The sequence below is a fragment of the Xiphophorus couchianus genome, chromosome 13, assembly GCF_001444195.1.
Source record: "Xiphophorus couchianus chromosome 13, X_couchianus-1.0, whole genome shotgun sequence".
Classification (NCBI taxonomy): Eukaryota; Metazoa; Chordata; class Actinopteri; order Cyprinodontiformes; family Poeciliidae; genus Xiphophorus; species Xiphophorus couchianus.
Genome location: NC_040240.1, coordinates 6,747,114 through 6,771,470, shown reverse-complemented (window position 1 = coordinate 6,771,470; position 24,357 = coordinate 6,747,114). Strand labels below are relative to the sequence as shown.

General features: G+C 40.2%; 1 protein-coding gene across 1 annotated transcript in view; it reads right to left on the bottom strand.

The window, feature by feature from the left end:
• csmd2 (CUB and Sushi multiple domains 2) overlaps positions 1 to 24,357 on the bottom strand; it is a 264,361-nt gene that overhangs the window by 108,228 nt on the left and 131,776 nt on the right. Inside the window, exons 9-15 of the mRNA XM_028036079.1 lie at positions 24,060 to 24,184; positions 10,824 to 10,945; positions 7,714 to 7,817; positions 5,728 to 5,840; positions 2,240 to 2,422; positions 785 to 975; positions 413 to 548 (exon numbers count right to left, since the gene is read on the bottom strand). Of these exons, the coding sequence (XP_027891880.1) occupies positions 413 to 548; positions 785 to 975; positions 2,240 to 2,422; positions 5,728 to 5,840; positions 7,714 to 7,817; positions 10,824 to 10,945; positions 24,060 to 24,184 (974 nt within the window). The remainder of the gene's footprint in view (positions 1 to 412; positions 549 to 784; positions 976 to 2,239; positions 2,423 to 5,727; positions 5,841 to 7,713; positions 7,818 to 10,823; positions 10,946 to 24,059; positions 24,185 to 24,357) is intronic.

The following is a 24,357-nucleotide window of genomic DNA, read 5'->3' as shown; positions in this document are numbered from 1 at the left end:
TCCTCACGGTGAAGTATATCCATGAAATGGGTTTACCAGCATGCACCCTGTGTTTACTGTCTGACTATAAAAAGCATGTTGAATTACCTCCAAAGTTGGCAGTTAACAAAAATGGATTATTACAAGCACTGCCACAATGTGTCAGGTAAGGATATTATACTTCATTTAATTTTTTTTTTTATGTTTTGTGTTTGCTTAGATGTGTTTTTGTCTATTGTTTATTGTGGGACTTTATAAAGAGCCTGTTTTTGATGCGGAAACAGATTATTCAGTCTGCAAGAAACGGCACGGCGATATGTGGGATGATTTATAACACCAATTACAGGCTTAGGCACAAATACAGACACATAAATGTACACCATCCGTGTCAAATGTTGAGACTTATTTTTCTCTTCTGTTAGGAAAGACTTACTTGTAAAAGTGATATTGAAGCCTCTGTCCGTGTATGTATGATCTGTCAGGAATTCAAGTCGGGCCACGTGACCGCTCGTTGTTATGGGGGGAGGCAGAGCGTCTCCAGAGAAGGTGCCCAGAATGGGAGATTCAGCCTGGAAAAGAAAAGATTTTCTGATGAGACCAAAGATTTCCAGTTTGTAGAGAGGAGGGGGGAGGGTGGAGAAAATATTGCACAAGTTTAAACATTCAGTCAAAACAGCAGGCTTGTAGTTATAATTGCACAGTGTGATTTTCCTAAAGACATTGACACATCTACAGATCAACACGAGAAGTGAAGCCAAGAGCTATTAAAAGAAAGCGAGGAAATTAAGACATAATTGAGCAGAACCTTTCCGCCGTCCTTAATGGAAAGGAAGTCAAACTGTTTCTCCATGCTAAGGTCGTTGAAGGCCAGGTTGATTCTGCTCTCGGGGTTGGTGATGATGAGCCACACACAGTGCATGTTGTTCCCATATTCCTGAGGGTAGTTGGGAGACAGCAGGACTCCGGATGGAGTAGTAAAGTTGAAGAAGCAGGAAACTGAAAGAAGTAAAGAGAGACACAAACAAAAGAAGACATGAAACACAATAACTAAGGAGATGGGAGAAATATATTGGATGTGTTCAAATTACCTTCTTTGATTATATGACAATATAAAATGAACAATTTTAATGAATTTGTAGAAATGTATCTGATACAGAAAAAAACATACTTAAGACACCTCATAATTTAGAGAGGAAAATTAATTTTAAGCCTCATGACAATTATTAAAGATTTCTCACTCACATACACAGTGAGAGCAACATTAATCTAATACATCTTCCGAGTATAAAACAAACAAAAACAGACAGAAAAAAAAAAAAAAAGCAATTTTTCATCTTGCCGGCTAAGGCATTTCAGCCAGAGCTGGTATGGATTGTGTACACTTATGGGAAAGGCTTTATGTAACCCAACAATAAGTGGAATCTTCCCTGTCTACCAAATGGGAAGATTATTACTTGATCCCAGCAAAGTCTAGACAATGCCCTTTAATGGCAACAGCTCAATATCATGTTGCATGTCAACGGCCTGAGTGAGACAGTCTGAACAGAGCGCTGACATGTCCACGTGGCATCTACACCTGCTGGAGATCAAGAAGATAGTTAGTATTTTTTTAAAGCTAATTTTGAAACCACAGTGTCTAAAAAGCATTTCCACCACTTACAAATTTTATTACCATTTTATTAAAATTGCCCAGCTTATTATTTTATATTAATAATGATAGATCAGCAATTATTTTAAACCATATAATTTCCACTTTGAATTTGTCTCACATTAAATATCAATATAATTAAATATAATTGTTATATAAACAATATATATATTGTTTATATAAATTAATTTCATGAACTTGGCAAGTTGTTAGTTAAATGTTAACTATATAGTCCTTGTATTAAGCCAAATTAAATTTGCAGCAAAAAAACAAGTTATTCAGCTCAATGATATTTATCAAAGTTTTTGCCCATTTTATTGTTGTTTAAAAAATAAAACAGGGAACATTATCTACATGGTCAGCTCTCTCTTGCTGCACCCCTTATCATTTACCGCTCATTTTCTGTGTTTGTTGTTTATTGAGTTAATTAGCTAAAAATCCCTCTCCATTGTTTCTAAATCCACAGTCTCTGCAAGACAAACTGTGAGGATAATCTCATTCTTTATTATGCAGCTGCCCCCTGTACTTATCTGCACGGTATTTATTCACCCACAACAGCAGTTTATAAATTCACAAATAAGGACCGTCAAATCTGACGTAAAAATAACTTACAAACACAGCTGGGTTTCTTGGCGGACCACTGATTGTTCTTCTGACAGGTGATGTTCTTCTTTCCCACGAGCTCGAAGGCAGGCAGACACTCAAAGTACAACCTGTCCCCGTGACGAAAACCTGTCCCTTCCCGTTTGCCATAGGCTGGAATTCCAGGATCCCCACAACTGCCTTGGTCGATCTCTGTAGAGGGAGGTGCGCACAAATTAAAGCAAAGTTAAAGTAAAGTTGAAGTAAATATTGTTATATATAAATAAAAACTCTCTTCAAGTAACTTGAATTTTATTGTCAACGTCTAAGCATCTCTCCGTCTCATCTGACTCCAACTGTATCCATTCGATTACTGAGTGATGAATATTCTCGCCTCTGTTGGGAAGTTGACGTGAGCACTTTCTGACTAGCGCACAAACACATCCGCACCTCTTTGCACACACCTCTTTGCAAATTTCATTATCACAATAATGCATCGACCCTTCTTTCACTCGCAAGCTCTCTTGACTCTCCCGTAGTTGAAGATTGCAAAGAGAATTGCTGAGGCGTCCTATTTAGGCGTCTGAACAGAGAGTGAATAAGCTCATCCATCCAGGTAAAAAGATGGCAGGGCATTATATGATTTTGAGCGGCACCAGGGGTAATTCTTGCTATAGATCCATACTTAGGCCTAATGATGATCACCATTTAGAACACGTTTTGTTTGGTGCTGTTTTCAGGCATAGCTGTCCTTAGATGGCCTCATTTCAGGGACAGCACAGTGGTCTTTACATGGATCGAGGATAAGGCTGAATTTTGGGTGATCCTCAGGGAAGATGTAAGGTCTGACAAGAAAATACACCTCAAACAAAGCTACAAGTATATAATACATTAGTACACACAGATAGAAAAAAGTTACACACAGAGGCACTCTAGCACAAAGACGATGTATATTTACCATATAAATCTCCTACAACTGAACCGCCAGGTAAGGTCAAGCTATTAAACATGAGCCTTTTGAAGTCTGTGAGCACATATGAGTGAGACATTTTCCATGGCCTATGGTGCTTTAGTGTGTGTGTCTAGTACAGTATATGACAAAACAGAGAATTAAACAGCACTCAAAAGTTATGAAAAGGGTAAATATATATATATAAAAAAATCTTATCTGTTGAATCAGCCTTCCATCAGCTACTACACTGCAAACTCCAAAGGCCATACAGAACAATGAAACTCTGCTAGTCAAGGTTTATGGTATGGCCCAGAAACACATGCAACAACTTAACACGCTTTAAACAACAACACATCAACCTTGTTTCAGTTAAGAGTTGCAGACCTTAGAACAGCTTCACATTTTAAATAAAAAGCTGCTCAGGAGTCAGGATCACACTCCTGCTCTACAAATTAATGAGCTTTTAAAGTAGATTTCTTTAAACGGGCTTTCTGCTCCGATAAAGTGTGTCTTGTTTTTCTATTTTTACATTTTCTATTTTCTATTACTTATTGGCTTCAAAAACTATTTTCTTTTATTAGCTTCTAATGTTTTACTGTTGACATTTTAAATGCATCCTGCTAGGTTTATTCATAATTTGTTTCTAAACATACTTCAGTTTGAGGTGGTTTTTAAATGGAGCTCTACTAATGAATAAATTAAGTGAAAAATGAGCACATAATCAAGCCCATGACAAATATTAGGACTAAATCCATCAACCAACAGATCATTTTAAAGTCTACTTCTGTTTCAATCAGCTGTAACAAATATAAAGTCAACACGCACTATTTAAGAGGCTGTCAGTAGTCTAAATGCTAATAAAGGAGCTAATGTTATGAATAAAATATTTGACCAGATGCATAACATAATATCAATATAGATGGTGTTTAGCTAAAAACATATAAAGGAGAAAATGATTTTTCCCTAATGTCATACACTTTTCTGCAGTTCATGAATTTGCTTTAAGGTATAAATACATGCCGCTGATTCATGTCACTCCATCATAAACTTTTGAAGTGGCTGACTCACCTAGAGACCTGCTTACTTGCATTAACGCCTAATCATGTTTGTAAGCATTACATTCTCAAAAGGAAGGCCAGCGCTGAAGGTGTGTGACCTACACTAAAATATGTGCACTGATTTGACTGTATTTGCAACTAAACCTGATGATCGGGCTTAAAAATGCAAGTAATTGAAAATGCTAATTAGATTTCGGTTGCTCCTATCGAGGAGGTGAAGTGTTCCAGAGTGTTTCTTCCCCCTTCATTAGGTAGAACTCATTGTTTTAATTACACTTTTGTTCAATATGCTGGCTCCACTTTCCCTGTTGTTTAAACATTTGGACCGGAGGAAAAGGCTTGATGTACTTTAGATAGAACGACGGCTGTACGCAAAAACAAACACTGGTTATAAAAGGAAACATAAGCTTATACACATCTGCTTATATATTAAATTATATTATATTATGCAGCAAAGACACATAATAGAAATTATAATTAAAAACACTGGAATTAAGCATCGGGGGCAAAAAAACACCAGTACTAATGAATTAAAGGCCATCTGATTGTGTTTGAGCTCATTAAGGTTCAATGCATGAAACTTGATGCTAGCAATGAATAAAAATCAGTTTATAACTTATTATTGCCAAAGAGTGTTAAACCCAACAGAGATTTTCTGTCAGGTTTTTAAGAGATCACTTGGACCTGCGTTACGTTTGAAGTCCTCATAAGCCATCATTATATTCTATGAATGTGGCAAATGGGGATCAAAGGCCTTTAATTACCACAATCTTTTGTTATTATGCTAAAAGGCTTCAAAAGCCAATGTCTCTCTCTGTTCAAAAAGTTTTGGGACCTAAACTCAATCAAGCTTGTTAAATTGAAAGAAAGGCAAAACAGGCTTTAGTTATGCAGATTAACTCAGCTTTCTCTGTCCATGAAAAACAGCTAAAGTATGAGAAAGAAAAATAGGTATAGACAATAACCTCTTTCAGAAAACAGTTCCTTCAAATAGATGCAAAGTCGAGCCCTATTTAAACTACTTCTCAGTATTTGCAAAACTCCAGGAGAGCTGGTTAGGTATCCCACGGATGGTTTCATAAATTAGCATAAGAACTCAAACTAAGTCCGTACACAGCATATTTATACATTTATTATATGTAAAAAGTGTGGCAGATATTTTCTTTTCTGAGAGTTACTGGACATTGGATGATGTGTCTGATGTCTGTCGAAACACATTCTCTATTTTTCCTTATCACAAAACCCAACACCAATAGTGTTTGGCCTTTAATGTCTGTCACGTGGCGCCCTCTGAAGTTTTGTTCTCCTTTGAAGCATAACAGTTGCTGAATAAGCCCTCAGCTAAAGTCTTCTAATCTAAACACTGGGCTGTTCTAGGTATTGACGAGAACTGAAACTTAAAAACTATTCTGAAGAAATACTGGCACATCGAATAAGTCTTAAAATTAATCTGAACACATTTTTATTATTTGGTGTTACTAATCAATCTTACTTATATCCATTCTTACCCTCAAAAGTGACTTTAAATCCAAGGGAGCCACTGGTGTCATCTGTTTTGAAGTTCAGCCACATCTGGTGACTGGTGCTCACCACCAGGTCTGGCGTTGTCGTACCAGACAAGCTGCGAAATGATTAACACAAATTTTGTTTGGTTAGGTCAAATACACAGTTTTAGATGGAATAATACATCAGATGTGTCTGTCTTTAGTGAAAGTTATCCATCCATTCATCGTCTATACCTGTTTATCGTCACAGAGCAACACAAGGGCAGGATAACTTTGCACATATACATTCATATCCAAAAACTATTTAGAGAGACCAATTAATCTAACGAGTGATTTTTTAAATGTATTTTTTAGAGAAAACCAACTCATGCAAAGTGGGGAACATGCAAACTTCAATTAGAAGGGCCCCAGGCTGGGATTTGAACCCACGACTCTCTTGCTTCAAGGCAACAGTGCTATCAACTGCTCCACCGTGCAAGCTGCAGACTGCATGGAGGAATGGTGATTTTATTACTAAATTGTTGTCACGTTAATAGCTCAAGGACTTAGCGTTTCTGTATCCTTTCAACTACCAAAGGGAAATATTAAAGCCTGGGTTACATACAAAACTACTGAACTCTAAAGCTCCTATGAGAAACTCCAACCTGAGAAATTTCAAAGCCTTCATGCAAATCAGCTGGGGAGCAGTGGAAAATGAAGGCAAGATCAGTCAATGTCACAGTAGTAATTTAATCCTATTTGAATAGTAATTTCACCCAACTCTAATTAGGAAGCGTATAGCTGCAGAGTAAGTGATTAACGGCTCTAATTTTAATGGTGGAATACAGAGAATAGAGAAATGAGTGGTTGTGTCTGGCAACGTTGGTTTTATGTGTCGTTTTTATCCTTTTAAAACATTATATTTTTGGGGGGGGGGGGGAGGTTGTCAGCATTGTGTGTGGAGCTGGGATCAAATATTTAGTTGCTCCTTTTGCTTTTTCAGTTTTATATTTCAGGAACTAAAAGCTGAATGGAATATCCGTTCATGTTGCATGACTTGACCCATAAAACTGCATAGAGATTAAAAAAAAAATTAATTCTGCTAATACTGCTTCCTTTGCTACTTTCATAAATCTAAAACTGTCTGAACTAATTTTATACAATACACTCCACTATTCTTAATTTTGACCTATTTAAAGGAACAGTTTGGATTATCTCAGGTGAGATTCTGTGAGACTGTGTGTAAAAATCTCATATCCACGATGAACACCCCCCCCCCCCCCCCCCAAGAAATCTTCAAATAATTTGGAGGCTAAAAACAGTTACTAACATTTTACTTGTGTGCAAAGATGACTAATCCACTAACTAGGCCTTCCTGCTCAGAAGAGGTTGATGGAATGAGCAAAAATCTTCACAAGAACTGATTTCTATTCTTGCTTTTTTTGCTTAACTGTTTGCCAGCCTAGAGAAAAATATCAAACTGCAGAAGCCGTTCACACATCTGCAACATTTATTGACTTTCCTGCTCACTTCTAACAGTCAGGCAGCCTCAAATATAAACTGATCTATAAAAACTTTATTAAGGTGGTAAATTTCTGCACAATTAATAATAACATCCTGTGAATAGAGCATCTGCTAGTGTGAATGCCACACCACTTTACTGTTGCACTGTTTTTCAGTACTGGAAAGAGTTCTGATTGACAATGTACTGCAGCATTTATTTTTAATACCCTACTGCACCAGGTGCTGATGAAATAAAAGAGAAACTGTGCCAATGAGAGATGAGTGCTAGGGGCAAAGGAAGAAAGTGGGCTCTTGCTGGGCATGAGGAGGCAGAGAGGAAAACTAATAGCAAGTGCTACAACACAGAACAAAGATGAAGAGAGGAAAGCATGAACAGTGTCGATAGACATCTGGCAGAACAGAAATGACTAGTGTCCCAAAGAGCAAAAATGAAAACAGGAAAAATTCAAGGCAAGAAAGATGAAGGTCAAAAAAGGAGGTACTCACACATGGAAAATGGTCTTCTGGTCCCCCACGAGCTCGCCGTCTCCCACCGTCAAGGTGTCGTAACCTCTCTCCAGGTCAAAATCCTCAAATGTCAGCTTGATCACCTAGACAACAGCAGAGATATCGCCCAGAGAGGCATAACTGACAGATGCTTGAATGATCTCGAGATCAGGCGCAGAGAAGAGACCTCCTTCCATCTGTGATTCCCGATGCCCCCGTCCATCAATCCATCATTAAAGAGTCTCATTTGAATATTTTTCAGACACATTTCAGTGGACACCTATGATGCAGCTGCGCAACCTGCATATAAAGTTCTACTTTGCCTTACAAATTTTCCTTCGTTTTTGGACAATTTCTATGAACGTTTTTCTAACATATGGCCCTTGTATGGTTTGTACAGATAAACATATTTGCATTAATACTGCACATAATTCCTTAGGTATGCTTTTCTACATCTCATTTCCTATGTTTCCCTCATTAATCCTCACCCACTAATCAAACATCTGATGTCTTATCAGATGAGACGTGTTTTGAATCATCTCAACACCTTCCAAATTTAAAGCAGGAAGAAGTCAATCAGTTTTAGGGCCCATTTTACCAGACGTAAAATGACTTACAGCAACCATTTTCTGATTGAATGCACACTTTGTAGTAGATTTCCTACATATAAGGTAGACATAACCACTGAACATCTCTTCAAAAACTTCAAGTTTTTTTTTTGTTAATCACATAAAATCTCTGTAAAATACAGACATGACATGCACTGGGTGTGAATCTTTTGCAAGACACTGAACATTTTATAACAAGTTACAAAAACAGAAATATTTTTATATTATGCGGTCAATATTGAAGCATAAAAAACCAACTTAGTCCTAAAATGCATCTCTGATAAGTACGGATGAACACATTAATTAACCAACAAAGAAAACCAGTGATGACAGACAGAATAGCAGTGCTGAAAGGTACGATATCACCAAAAAACAGAACAATATTTTGTCCCTTAGTCTAAATTGGGTGCCACTGATTTCTGACAAACTCCTAATATTTTCAGAAGGCTGAGAGAGCAAGGACTAATGAAAAAGCTTATATAAATGCAAATTGCATTCTGTACTATGTTAAACCTTGTGCCTAATGAAAATTGCCAAGGTGGAGAGAAAAGATTGATGATGTGTTCCAAAATAGGTCAGATCGCTCGATAAATAGAGTTTTATACTACAAACTCTTCTCCAATCTGTCAGCCAACAAGTTAAGGTAAGGGGAGAGAAAATAGCATAGGGGGTGGGGGGGGGACAAACAACAACGACAACAAAAAAATCTTTGCAATCACAACATGAGTCTGTTACGGGAAATACCTCTATGCAGTTGAAAGGGATCAATAAAAAGCTTAAATTTGAAATGCTGTTTACTGGTGTATGTTTTTTATTCCGTGAACCTCTATGCTGTCAAGACAAATCCTTGAGAGTATCACTCAACAAAAACACCAAATATTACAAAAACACAGTCTCTTTTAAAAGTATTCATACCCCTTCAACTTTTACACATTTCGCCACTTTAAAACTACAAGTTCTAGTGTGTTTAATTGGGATTTAATGCGACAGTTCAGCATAAAGTAGTGAAAACGTTTCAAGTGAAAGGAAATATCCTACCACAGATTCTTAAAAAGATTTAGGTCTGACAAATGAATGTGATTTAAAAGTTGAATCTATAAAGGGTGAGCAAAATACACTTGTCAGATTTTTGGGTGTACAGTATTTTGAAAGAAACATTTTCTTTTTCTTCCAATTTATAATTTTGCACTGTTGGTTTAACACATACAATTTCAATAAATATACCATTATGGGGTACGAATATTTTTGGTAGGTTCTGTAAAGTCCAAAGAGGACAGTGTTAATGCAGATACAAGCTGTTCAAAAATCCTAACAAAATATTCTTAGAGTTGAACTGCCTGAAGCCAAACACCTTTGACAACTTCACTGTAAATTTAGATTCATACTGGATTAATGCTTTGATACCAATATAATAACTTCATATTAGTAGTTAGAGTAAAGAACACGTCTCTGAAACTTTGTTTCCTTTCGTAAAGTCAGTGTACTTTACATTGCAGAAAATCGTCACTGGTACACTTGTCATTTAATTTGTTTTGGAATAGGAAGCCAGAGTCCTTGATATTGATGCTTTAATACCTGAAAGACTTCAAAAATAAACTTTCTGTATCTTCAATAAAACTGACCACAGCCCACATTTGTCACGGCGTCTTGAAACTGAATTTAGGCCTAGAGGAATCATTGTCATGTCCTATTCTACTCCCTCTGCAGTACCTCAACTAACACCTCCTCTGGCTGCGTCTGTGGAGATGGACAGAAATAGAAGCTCATTACATCTGTAAACAGAAAGAACAGCCTCGTTCCATCTTCATCTGAACCAAACAAAGCAAGATGCTGCCTAAAATTCCAGGTTGTGTTTCCGGGTGCAGCCTGCTGGGTATACAGAGTGCGTTTCTATAGTTGCAAAAAAAGGTTAGGCATCGGTGGACATATATTGTTTCTGACTTGCATTCCTGCTTTATCTCTGTTCACAAAGCCGCTTTCACTCGTTGCAGCGAAAAAGAAAAAAAAAGGTGATTTGTACAACTACACTGCTCGGTTTTAGAGAGGGGCATTTGGCAGAAGAGTAGCTGAATGGCCTTGAACACAACTCCAAAGTCAATGGTCTAAACAGAGGGACTGCGAGACTTTCATGTTCTCCTCTAAGCATGCTCTTAAAACCATTATTCTGCTGTCCAATTACCCTCTTTGTGCCACCACAGGTAATTCTAACAACGTGCTCATGGCTTTTGTTGGAGCACATCCAGTCATTTTCTCTCCTTTAATTTCTTCGTCTCTTACGCTTCAGTCTATCACTTGGCGTGCTGAAAAGCCCCCAAAAGGTCCTGTAGCGATTGTCAAAGCCCCAAAAGGGGTCTTGCGTGGCAGAACGCTGCGTCCCCTTCTCAAACAGGTAAGCTGACTTACACAGCTTCACACACGTTAACATTTTCACAGAAAACAACCTAAAGTCAATTGAAAATCCAAAACGGTTTCAACTTGGATCTCATGTTGAGTGAGAATTACCTTAGACGTGTCAGTTGCTGTGATGATCCAAGTGCAGTTGGCATTGTTATCGTACTGAACGGGATAATTAGGAGATGTGATGACACCACTGGGTCCTTTTAGCTGACCGCCGCACATTGGCGCTACAAGACAACAGAAACAAAGAGGCAAATGTTTTGTTAAAGACCAATTCAGACACACAATATAATCACAAAAATTGTAGTGTTTTATATTGTCACTGCACAAAATGACAAAAACGTCAATCATTCTTCTTCTATGGACAGACTGCATATCTGCAAGTCTTGTGTAGGACTGGACTGCATGTTTATCTTTAAGACATTACTGATTGCATTTTCTAGAGGATCTACTTTCACCGCTGTATTAAAAAAAAAAATTAATCACCAAAGTTGCTCTAGCTCTTACACTGTGTAACTGATTATGCCTATTTACATGCACATTCAATAAATTGGTTTATGCATTTCAATGAGACTTGTCTGTCAGTTTAAAAAACCTTTTGAAAGTAACCTTGAACCAGGTGCTAGGACATACATTTATTAAGACCACATTTCTGCATTAAAAGTCATGCTTTTGCTGGACTAATTTTATTTTATCTGTAATTGCATTGGTGTTAAGTTGTCATAATTAACTGAAGTAAAGGCTTGAAGATGCAATCATTTCTAAAATTGGTTTCACTAAGTGAATTGAGTTACTGCAATAAATGAACTTTTCAATTATATTCAAATTAAAAACAATGCTTTTTTTAGTAATAAAATTATCTATTTTATTATGACGTTTCAAAGATAGCACTAACCATTCATTGGTTAGTGATGTAACCAATGAATGTTTGACTGTTGTCTTCCCCTTTACTGCACCGGCTTCATTTTCTTTCTTTCCCTTTTTTCAAAGTAACAATAAGTTAAGTTTATTTGTACAGCACATTTCAGCAACAAGGCAGAAAGAAGTGCTTTATGTCAACAAAAACATAAAAGTACAAAGTCTTTAAAATACACCATGCAGTCCCAACTATGGAAACCAGAAACAAACATTACAATAGTGTCTGTCGGATCTGTCTGATGTATTTCTGTTGCAGCATCAAGTCAAACATTATGCACAGTTTGATAGAAGTCATTTTCAACTTGAGCTTCACATTCCTCCTGTAAGGTTTTTGAAACAAGATTGTCTGTTGACCTTTGGCTTTACAATTTACTGGGGTTCTTTCTAGAGAACACTAAAATAAGTACGTAACAATGGGGCCAAAAGAATAAACAGTAGAAGTAATCATAATGCAGAATCTAAAAAGTATTTAAATCTATTCAATATCTCTTTCACATTTTGTTATGTTGTAGCCAGAAATTCCAATATACACTGCCTGGCCAAAATAAAAAGTCGCCACCAAAAAATGGTCACACTCTCTAATATTTTGTTGGACCGCCTTTAGCTTTGATTACAGCCCGCATTCGCTGTGGCATTGTTTCAATAAGCTTCTGCAGTGTCACAAGATTTATTTCCATCCAGTGTTGCATTAATCTTTCACCAAGATCTTGTATTGATGATGGGAGAGTCTGACCACTGCGCAAAGCCTTCTCCAGCACATCCCAAAGATTCTCAATGGGGTTAAGGTCTGGACTCTGCGGTGGCCAATCCATGTGTGAAAAAGATGTCTCATGCTCCCTGAACCACTCTTTCACAATGTGAGCCCGATGAATCCTGGCATTGTCATCTTGGAATATGCCCGTTCCATTTGGGAAGACAAAATCCATTGATGGAATAACCTGGTCATTCAGTATATTCAGGTAGTCAGCTGACCTCATTCTTTGGGCACACAATGTTGCTGAACCTAGACCTGACCAACTGCAGCAACCCCAGATCATAGCACTGCCCCCACAGGCTTGTACAGTAGGCACTAGGCATGATGGGTGCATCACTTCACCTGCCTCTCTTCTTACCCTGATGCGCCCATCACTCTGGAACAGGGTAAATCTGGACTCATCAGACCACATGACCCTCTTCCATTCCTCCAGGGTCCAATCTTTATGCTCCCTAGCAAACTGAAGCCTTTTTTTCTGGTTAGCCTTACTGATTAGAGGTTTTCTTACGGCTACACAGCTGTTCAATCCCAACCCCTTGAGTTCCCTTCGCATTGTGCGTGTGGAAATGCTTTTGCGTTCACAATTAAACATACTCCTGAGTTCTGCTGTTGTTTTTCTTCGATTTGATTTGACCAAACGTTTAAGTAATCGCCGATTACGATCATTCAGGATTTTTTTCCGACCACATTTCTTCCTGGAAGACGATGGTTCCCCACCATCCTTCCAGTTTTTAATGATGCGTTGGACAGTTCTTAACCCAATTCTAGTAGTTTCTGCAATCTCCTTAGATGTTTTCTCTGCTTGATGCATGCCAATGATTTGACCCTTCTTAAACAGACTAACATCTTTTCCACAGGATGTGTCTTTTGCCATGGTTGTTTAAGAAATGAGGAGTTACTCATTGCATCAGCTGGGGTTAAATAACTTGTTGCCAGCTGAAAGATAATCACCTATGCAGTACTTATCCAATAGGAGGCTTGTACCTATTTGCTTAGTTAAATCCAGGTGGCGACTTTTTTTTTGGCCAGGCAGTGTATACAGATGTAGATATGTAGACATGTACATAGATATCTATATCTATTTACATATAGAGAGAGATCTATATATCTATATAGATATATATCTATACTATATATGTATAAATATATGAGAGATGTATATACAGTACAGACCAAAGGTTTGGACAAACGTTTGGTTTGAACTTTTGGTTTGAACTGTATGTATAGAGAGACATATCTCTCTACTCTCTATACATAGACATATATTTATCTATATATCTATATATATAATATACATATATCTACATATCTATCTATCGATCGATCGATAGATATAGATATCTATATATATGTCTACATATCTACACCTATATATCTACATCTCTCTATATAGAGAGAGGGGTAGATTTATAGATATTTAGATTGATATCATATGTAGATATATATAGATTTATACATATTTATAGACAGAGAGACATATATATATATATATATATATATATATAGAGAGAGAGAGAGAGAGAGAGAGAGAGAGAGAGAAATTTAGATATAGATATCTATCTTTATCTATTTATATACATAAATTTAGATTTAGATATTTATATCTTGCCCAGAAAGATAAATAGTTTTTAAAATTTTTCCCAATTTGTATAGGTTTAGACTTCTAATAGGCTCTTTCTGTTGCACATTGTTTACTTTTTTTTCCCAAATCTCCCTTTAATTAATAAATGTGGTTGTCTTATTTTCTGTTTAGAATTAGAAATAAAATCTTACACTGGATGAACATGAGTACTGATGTTGTTGAACGTGGGGGAAGCCGGAGCACCCGGAGTGAACCCACACCTACACGGAGAGACGTTTCCCACCGTGTAGTCCTGGCTTTTTAATATTAAAATGTCCAATTAACAACAACAGTAGCTCTTTTTCCAATTACCGCCAATCACCCAACCCACACATGGCCCCACCTCCCTTTCAAATCTAATATACTAGAGACGTAAAGTGATGTCTACGCTGGATGGACTTTACATCTGTCTTTGAACTTGCGCAGAGATGTTGGAGATAAAGCCTTTTTGAGACGCTTCCACAGTGAAATCTTTTTTCTGGGGCTCTCTTCTTGTTCAGCGATATCGTTCTGCTGAGCTGACTCTTCTGCTACTTGAGTGTCTAATTCCTGAGATGTTGCTTGGATTACATCTTCTTTTACTGTAACCTTTATCTGTGGATTGGATGCTCTCTGTTTTTTCATTAGACCACTCTCCCCTTCTGTGGAAACTATGGGAACCTTACCTGTTACATTTTCTGAAACTTTGCAAGATTTTGTCTGTATTTGGTCAAAGGCCGTCTGGGGGATCTCTGGTATTATTTCAAAATCAATTTTTGGTGTCTTAATGTTTTGGACTGTCTCTGTTGGGTTTATAATGGTTTCCAGTTCAATTTTCATTGCCATCTTTCTCTTTTTCTCACATTTAGATTTAATCAATGGCCTTTTCTCATCTGGCTGGTCCAAAATTTGTTGTGTTTCAGGGACCGTTTTGTCTTCAGTCACCTGCTGTTGTTTACCAATCACTGTTTCATTCCTATAAATCTCACTTATGATGGTAGCTGTTTGATCCCCAACTATTTCCGGTATTGAATATTCTTCTTGTTCTGTGTTTTCTCCAGAAATTCTTTCATTACTGACAGCTTTCAATGCAGAATCAGCTTTTATTGCTACCTTTCTCTTGTTCTTACGTTTTGATTTCTTTGATGACCTTTTCTTCACTTCATTATCCCCACTTTGTTGTGTTTCGGAGATGATTAGCTCTGCTGAGATTTGCTGGGGGCTAGAGATAACTGTTTCAATCATATTAATGTTATTTATAATGGTAGCTGTCTGATCCCCAACAGTTTCTGCTATAGAAACTTCTTCTTGTTCAATGTTTTTTCCAGAAATGTTTTCTTTATTGAGGGTCTCCAGCTCAGAGGCAGCTCTCACTGCAGCCTTTCTCTTGTTCTTACGTTTAGATTTCTTTATTGGCTTTTTCTCATCATGATGGTCCCCATTTTGTTGGGTCTCAGAGAACGTTGCTTCTTCGATCGCCTGCTCAAGTTTAGCAATGACTGTTTCAATCATATCAATCTCATTTTTGAGTATAGCTTTCCGATCCTCAACTGTTTCTGGTATGGAAACTTCTAGTTGTTCACTGTTTTCTCCAGATACTTTATCAGTGTTCAGGGTCTCCGGCTCAGAGGCTGCTTTTATTGCTGACTTTCTCTTGTTCTTACATTTAGGTTTCTTTGATGGCTTTTTCTCATCTTGCTGGTCAAAGTTTGTTTGTGCTGTGGAAACCGATTCTTCTTCATGTCAGGATCTGTGTTTTTCTGTGTTTATTTAGAGTTTTCTGTGTCCTTGAGTCTCTTCGTTGTCCTGTCCTCCCCTTGATTGTTCCCAGGTGTGTCTCGTTTCTGTGATTACCCGCCCATGTATTTAACTCCACCTGTGTTCTTTGTTCCTCGTCGGGTCCTTGTCGTTGTATGTCGTCGTCTATGTCTAGTCAGTTCGTCGTCAGTGTTTCCTTGTGCCTGCTGTTCGTTGTTTTGACTGGTTTTCATCATTAAATCTTCATATTCTTCATACCTGGGTCCGCTGCGTCTGCCTCACCACCCCTCACCTCACCACTTCCTGACAGAAGGACCCGACCAGACCGAACGGTGAGGCACGCTATTTTTTACTTTTCATCATGGACCCAGAGGAGTTAAAGGAGCTAACTGAAACGATCAGGGAGTATGAGGAGGCAATGGCCAAGCCGTACGCTGCCATCCGACGCCTCGGTTTCGCCATCCGCTTGGGACTGCTGCTGGACTACTGGGTTCCTCGCTTTCCGCACCCGGGGTTTGTGGAGTTGCAGAGGGAGGCAGAGTGGGAGCGTAAGGCGGCCCTAGCCGTCATGGCTGGCGAACCTCTGCCTCCCAAGCCGCACAGTTTCTCCGCCAGCCCAGATCCCGCTCCAGTTCCGGGACCAGCAACTCCAGCCGGCGTTCCGGTCGGCGCACCCGAGGCCGAATCAGCCGGCGTTCCAGCCGGCGCACCCGAGGCCGAATCAGCCGGCGTTCCAGCCGGCGCACCCGAGGCCGTTCCAGCCGGCGCACCCGAGGCCGTTCCAGCCGGCGCACCCGAGGCCGTTCCAGCCGGCGTTCCTGCCGGCGCACCGGAGGCCGTTCCAGCCGGCGCACCCGAGGCCGAATCAGCCGGCGTTCCAGCCGGCGCACCCGAGGCCGAATCAGCCGGCGTTCCAGCCGGCGCACCCGAGGCCGAATCAGCCGGCGTTCCAGCCGGCGCACCCGAGGCCGTTCCAGCCGGCGTTCCTGCCGGCGCACCGGAGGCCGTTCCAGCCGGCGTTCCTGCCGGCGCACCGGAGGCCGTTCCAGCCGGCGTTCCTGCCGGCGCACCCGAGACCGAGACCCCCTGCGTTCCTCCCGAGACCGAGACCCCCTGCGTTCCTCCCGAGACCGAGACCCCCTGCGTTCCGACCGAGACCGAGACCCCCTGCGTTCCGACCGAGACCGAGACCCCCTGCGTTCCGACCGAGACTCCCAGCGTTCCGACCGAGACTCCCAGCGTTCCACCCGAGACTCTGACCTCCAGCGTTCCACCCGAGACCCTGACCTCCAGCGTTCCACCCGAGACCCTGACCTCCAGCGTTCCGACCGAGACCCTGACCTCCAGCGTTCCGACCGAGACCCTGACCTCCAGCGTTCCGTCCGAGACCCTGACCTCCAGCGTTCCGACCGAGACCCTGACCTCCAGCGTTCCGACCGAGACCCTGACCTCCAGCGCTCCGACCGAGACCCCTTGTGCTCCGACCGAGACCCTACCTCGGGGGGCTCGTCATCGCCGTCTGTGGGCGGCCCCCGGGACTCCCCATTGCCACCTCCAGCGCCGCGGACGGCCGCTGGACCGCCTCCGGGGGTCCCGCCTCCGTGGTTCCCGCCTCCAGCGCCGCGGACGGCCGCCGGACCGCCTCCGTGGTTCCCGCCTCCAGCGCCGCGGACGGCCGCCGGACCGCCTCCGTGGTTCCCGCCTCCAGCGCCGCGGACGGCCGCCGGACCGCCTCCGTGGTTCCCGCGGACGACCGCCAGACCACCTCTGTGGTTCCCGCCTCCTTTGCCTCCGCCCACCCTGTGGGTAGTTTTTTGTTTGTTTATGGACTCTTGGCCCTTCTTGTGTTTCCGCCCACGATGGTGGGTTGTTTTTTGTTTTTCTGGACTCTGGCCCCCCGTCCAGCGCCCCTCCGCCCACCCTTGTTGTGTTTTTTTTTTTGTGGGCGTCTGGTAGCCGCCCTTGAGGGGGGGGGTACTGTCAGGATCTGTGTTTTTCTGTGTTTATTTAGAGTTTTCTTTGTCCTTGAGTCTCTTCGTTGTCCTGTCCTCCCCTTGATTGTTCCCAGGTGTGTCTCGTTTCTGTGATTACCCGCCCATGTATTTAACTCCACCTGTGTTCCTTGTTCCTCGTCGGGTCCTTGTCGTTGTATGTCGTCGTCTATGTCTAGTCAGTTCGTCGTCAGTGTTTCCTTGTGCCTGCTGTTCGTTGTTTTGACTGGTTTTCATCATTAAATCTTCATATTCTTCATACCTGGGTCCGCTGCGTCTGCCTCACCACCCCTCACCTCACCACTTCCTGACACTTCAATGATCTGCTGTGGTTTACCAGTCACTGCTTCATTTCTATGAATCTCTATTACAATGGTAGCTGTCTGATCCACAACTATTTCTGGTATCAAAAGTTCTTGTTCACTTTTTTCTCCAGAAATGTTTTCATTACTGACAGCTTTCAAATCAGAGGCTGCTCTCATTGCTGAGTTTCTCTTGTTCCTACGGTCAGATTTCTTTGACGGGTTTTTCTCATCTTGATGGTCCCCATTTTGTTGCATTTTAGAGACCATCTCTTCTTCGATCGCCTCCTGTGGTTTCCCAATTTCATTTGCGTGAATATCATTTGTGCTGGTAGCTGTCTGATCCCCAATTACTTCTGGTCCTGAAATGTTTTGTTTTTCACTGTTTGCTCCAGAAACCTTTTCATTACCGAGGGCCTCCTGTTCAGAGGCAGCTTTCATTGGTGACTCTCTCCTGTTCTTACCTGTAAATCTCTTGAATAGCTTGGTCTGCCGATCCTGATTCCCATTCATTTGTGTTTCAGACGGCTGTTTTCTTAGCAATAAAAAGAGCTCAGTCTGCGTTGAAATTGTTTGATAATCTGGTTTGAATTGAGATCTGGTTTCCAACACATCCATCTCAGTTTGAGTTGAAATCGTGTGACGGACTGGTTTTAATTGATAGCTGTTTTCTTGTACATCCATCTCCGTTTGTATTGAAGCAGATTGATAACTGACTGCTTTCTGCTTTGGGCTGTCTTGGTAATCTGTCTGAGTTTGAACAGAAACCATTGAATTGTTGATTTGTTTTCTTTCTGAGAGTCTTTTCCTCATCAGATCTTTCTGCTGTTTAAGTTTAGCGTTTAGTTTCTGATTTATATTGAACATCTCCTCAAGCTGTTTCATTAAGTATTTCTGTACTTCTATATATTCCAATTCAGACTCCTTAGATTTGACAAGACACGTACACTTTGCCTGACTTGTGTTTTCAGAAGAGTGGGGCAAATTCTGAATTTCAGGTAAACACTCTAGTTGAACATTTTCTGCTGTTAGATTATCAAGAACCTCAGTTAAACTCTCTGTTTGGATGTTGTCCTTGGGCTTAACCGTAGATGGATATTTCTCCCCTTTTTGATCGAGCGTCTCCTGCGGTGTGAAGATGGATTCCTTTTTGGTGGCTATCTGTTTCGTTGAAATCACTGTCTTCTTGGAGTAACTTTCCTTTTTCAAGGAAGCTGCTTCATCATGTTCCGGTGCTGGTATTGAAACATTTTGTTTTTCAATATTCTCAGCAAAAAAACTTACATCTATGCGAGGTTCTGACTTGGGGAGCATCTTCCAAAATGTCTTATTTCCGGTGCTGGGCAAAGCTGCCTGATCATTTTGTTTTTCCGGCAGAGAACCATTATTGATGACACTTTTTTCCGTAAAAAATGTAAGATCTATGCAAGCATCTGACTCTGGGAAAGATTTCCATAACAGTGGAGTCTTCTTGATGCGCTTCGTCTTCGATGTTTGTTTCTTCTCTTTTTGATCCACTTTCTTCTGGGATTTGGAGATGGATTTCTTTTCGCCGACCAGCTGTGTTGTAAAAATCACAGGTTCCTCTTCGCAAGTCTCCTTCTTTAAGGAATCTTCCTGATCACCCTCTTCTTTAGGCAGAGAAGTGTCCTGATTTATAACATTTTCAGCACCAGACTTAGAGGGCTGTTCCTTCTCTGGAATCTCCTGCAGCACGGATTCCTGTTTGGTATCCAGAGTAACATCTTCCATTCCAGTACTTTCAGCTGAAATATTTAGATCAGCAGGGGCATGTTTCTCTAACCAGATTTGAAATGGTATCATTTTCTTCCTGTTGCGCCTTGTCCTTGGTGGCTGTTCCTTAGACTTAGAGGGCTGTTCCTTCTCTGCTATATCTATTGTCTCCTGCACTCCAGCGGTGGACTCTTCTTCACTGACCAGTGAATTGTTCTGCTTTTCAATATTTCCTGCAGAAATCGCCTGGTCAACGGGGACGTGTTCCTCCGACCAGGTTTTAAATGGTACCTGGTTCTTGTCATTGGACTCACTCTCTGGTGTCGGTCTGTCCTCTTTTTGATCTACTGTCTCCTGGGATTTGGAGATGGATTTCTTTTCGCCGACCAGCTGTGTTGTAGAAATCACAGGTTCCTCTTCGCAAGTCACCTTCTTTAAGGAATCTTCCTGATCATCTTCTTCTTGAGGCAGAGAAGTGTCCTGATTTATAACATTTTCAGCACCAGACTTAGAGGGCTGTTCCTTCTCTGGAATCTCCTGCAGTACGGGGATCGATTCCTGTTTGGTATCCAGTGAAACATCTTCCATTCCAGTACTTTCAGCTGAAATCTTTAGATCAGCAGGGGCATGTTTCTCTAACCAGATTTGAAATGGTATCATTTTCTTCCTGTTGCGCCTTGTCCTTGGTGGCTCTTCCTTAGACTTAGAGGGCTGTTCCTTCTCTGCTATATCTATTGTCTCCTGCACTCCAGCGGTGGACTCTTCTTCACTGACCAGTGAATTGTTCTGCTTTTCAATATTTCCTGCAGAAATTGCCTGGTCAACAGGGACGTGTTCCTCCGCCCAGGTATTAAATGGTACCTGGTTCTTGTCATTGGACTCACTCTCTGGTGTCGGTCTGTCCCCGTTTTGATCCACTGTCTCCTGTGATTTGGAGATGGATTTCTTTTCGCCGACCAGCTGTGTTGTAGAAATCACAGGTTCCTCTTCGTAAGTCTCCTTCTTTAAGGAATCTTCCTGATCACCCTCTTCTTTAGGCAGAGAAGTGTCCTGCTTTATAACATTTTCAGCACCAGACTTAGAGGGCTGTTCCTTCTCTGGAATCTCCTGCAGTATGGATTCCTGTTTGGTAACCAGTGAAACATCTTCCATTCCAGTACTTTCAGCTGCAATCTTTAGATCAGCAGGGGCATGTTTCTCTAACCAGATTTGAAATGGTATCATTTTCTTCCTGTTGCGCCTTATCCTTGGTGGCTGTTCCTCAGACTTAGAGGGCTGTTCCTTCTCTGCTATATCTATTGTCTCCTGCACTCCAGCGGTGGACTCTTCTTCACTGACCAGTGAATTGTTCTGCTTTTCAATATTTCTTGCAGAAATCGCCTGGTCAACGGGGACGTGTTCCTCCGACCAGGTTTTAAATGGTACCTGGTTCTTCTCATTGGACTCACTCTCTGGTGTCGGTCTGTCCCCTTTTTGATCTACTGTCTCCTGTGCTTTGGCGATGGATTCATTTTCGATCACCACTGAAGCGTCCTTCTGTTTGATATTTTCAGCAGAAGTCTTCAGCTCCTCAGGTGCTGAAGTTATGCTACCAAATTGACATTAGGAAACGGGATACTGTATTTTACTGTATTTTCCTGCTTTTTCCTTGGTCCAATAGTGACACTTAGTAGTAAGTAGTTTTTGAAGTTATAATTAAGAAAATCTCAAAAGTGTGTCTTAATCAGATAAGCCCATGCCACTTGGCTGCTCTTGTCTGACCTCTTGTGAGGCTTTAATGAAAAAGTGACAAGAAAAAACGTATTGATAAGAAAATTATAAGAACTTCTATTTGGGGTTTGCCATAAGTCATTTAGGTGACAGAGCAAACCTATGACAAAACATTTTAGTCAACATGAAAATGTTTGGCACAAGGCTAACACTGAACATCACTTTGATACAATGTGGTAGCTAATATGCACTGAACTATGGCATAACTGAAGTTTTTAGATGTGAGATTCAAATTTGTTGCAACAAAACAAAATGAGGCAAAGATGAACTCCTTTGCCAGTATTTATAATACATATGTTGTCCTCATCCTGAGGATTCACTGCCCTATATTTTTTGAGCTAGGAGATAACTTAAACATATTTATTTTTGAACATTACAGAAGCCTGATTATAACTTAATAACAAAGAAAGTAGATTGCTTGGAAATCAAGATCCACTCAACTCAGAGAAAATCTGTTCTATTTAATTTGTTTAATGATCTTAGTCCACCTGTCTGTATTTAAAATGTAACCTAATCAACAGGGAAAGGAAACAGTATAAATCTCCCTTTAAATAGTCACATTGACAGAGTAGGTGAGGAATTGGCAAAACAGGCTTGAAAAGGCACAAGGTGACTTTTTCTTAGGGAGACCCGAGGGCATCAGCATGGTGGAACAGTAAAGAAAAGAAATACATTTAATTAAAAACAAGACTTTAGGAAGTCGTCTGTCTGTGTGTATGTGAAGACAAAGCTCATACGCATAATTTGGAAATAACTCAGCTATAAAACACAAGTTTGATCAATTGTGTAAAAGAGGTCTTTAGGGTGTTACAGAACCACAAATTACTTGAGTGCTAAATCCATATACCACCAATGTAAACATATTAACATCTAAATCTGCCTAGCAAATTTAGGAGCAAACCATGTAATTGTAAATACTGTTGATAATTAGAATTGGCTTGAAAATATATAGCAAGAAAGTTAAGGTTGCTTTTTACCACTTGTCCTATACACCTTTTGAAGGGGTCTGTTGGCAGAGAAGAAAGTAAGTAAGATTAAAAAGCTAAATAACATATAATTAAAATGGAAAATATGGATCTTATGCCAAGAAATCAATTTGTAAATACTTTATCCCAAAGTGTTAATGATAGCCCAATTAAATGTAATGATGACTGATGCTAATTTGGGATACTCTAATTGCTCCCTGAGAATGTTTTATCTTTATCTAAGCATTGAGTCTGATTAGAGGCGCAGCATGAAAGGGCTCATAATGGATTACTGAATGCTGAAAGAAGACATTCGTCAGGACAAATTTCACTCACATTATGGATGTTGTTGGTAGAAAACTGTCAGTACAAGACTTTATGCTTCACTATATCACAAGCTTATTTTCTGAAATGCAGGTGACAAGACTGCAGATGGAACCAAGTCTAATTAGCACCACATTTCCAATAGTCCTTCTAGAAAGTCAACTTCATTTAGTGGATACTCCAGTGTAGACCGGTTGTACCAGTTTTAGAAAATCAGTGACAGCTCTAGCAGTCAAAGCAAAAACCATCACTATCGTTGACAAAAATGTAGAAATAAGACTTTTGCTAAATTATTGCAATCTCCATAAAATACGTTTTGATTTTATGGAATCTTTTTGTTTGATTTTTTGGGACATCATAAGTGTCCTAATAATTTTGCTTCTAAGGGTGTAAAAATCAAATGCATTTAGTGAATAAGTAACTATAAACTATTTTGTTTAATAGCTTATTTATTCAGTTCTCTTTCCCTATTAAATCTGTTTGCCTGCTCAGCAGAAAAGTGATGCGCTTTCACATCTACTCAGCAACTTAGAATTCTTCGAACATTATAAAATAGTGAGCCGTTTTATTATTTTATTTTTTTGTTTGTTTTTTATTAAACTAGCTGTTAAAGTTTTATTTGCGTTCTCAAACCCTTAAGGTAGAGGACAGAAATCTCTACTTCCAGGTAGAGAAATGATGAAATATAAATAACTTTACAGATTCTATTTCCTGTCTCCGTGCCTGAAAATCTTTTTTTTTTCTAAATCAAATACCATTTTTTTCCTGACTGTGCAGGAACGCTCCGGAATTTCTTTTGAGCTACCAAGTTTAACGTTACGGTAAAGCACTCTATTGATGAATCCGTAATACCGTTTAGAAAGAATGCACTCAAGACCAGATACTCAAAAACTGCACAGATGTCAAAAACGTCAACATTTCAATAAATCATCCATTACCAAAAGGTCACAAGGAGAAACGACATGACTGATGGGCATGGACCATGCATGCATGGCTAGGCAACAGAAGCAGAATAATGCTGAGTAAAGGTCAAAGTCAGGCCACTCATAAACTTGTGGGAACTGCATATCGAGAAGAAAAGGAAATGTACTACACTCCCACACAAAATACCAGCAGCCTTATAAGCAAACATGGGCTGAGCACCTCAGTGCAGAAGAATGAATAGAGGTCAAATTCAGCCTGCTTACGTTACATGCGTGCATAGAGACGACATGTCAAAGCTTACCTCTGCAGATGGGCCGGTCATCACTCCAGCCCACGTAGCTGTCTGTCACTCGGAGGCAGCTGATGCTCTTGGAGCCCTGCAGTTCGTAACCCTCATCGCAGGAATAGTGCACTGTAGCTCCTCGCCTGCAGTCAGAGAAAGCATAGAAAATAAATTAGCTAAAATGTTGGAGAACCAGGAAAACATATGTACTGATAATAAAAAAAACATGTATATTTTCTTAGCCCTACTGGCTTTGATTTAAAAAAAAAAAAAAAAAGACACAAATACCGGATACAGATGATACCCATTTGTCTGC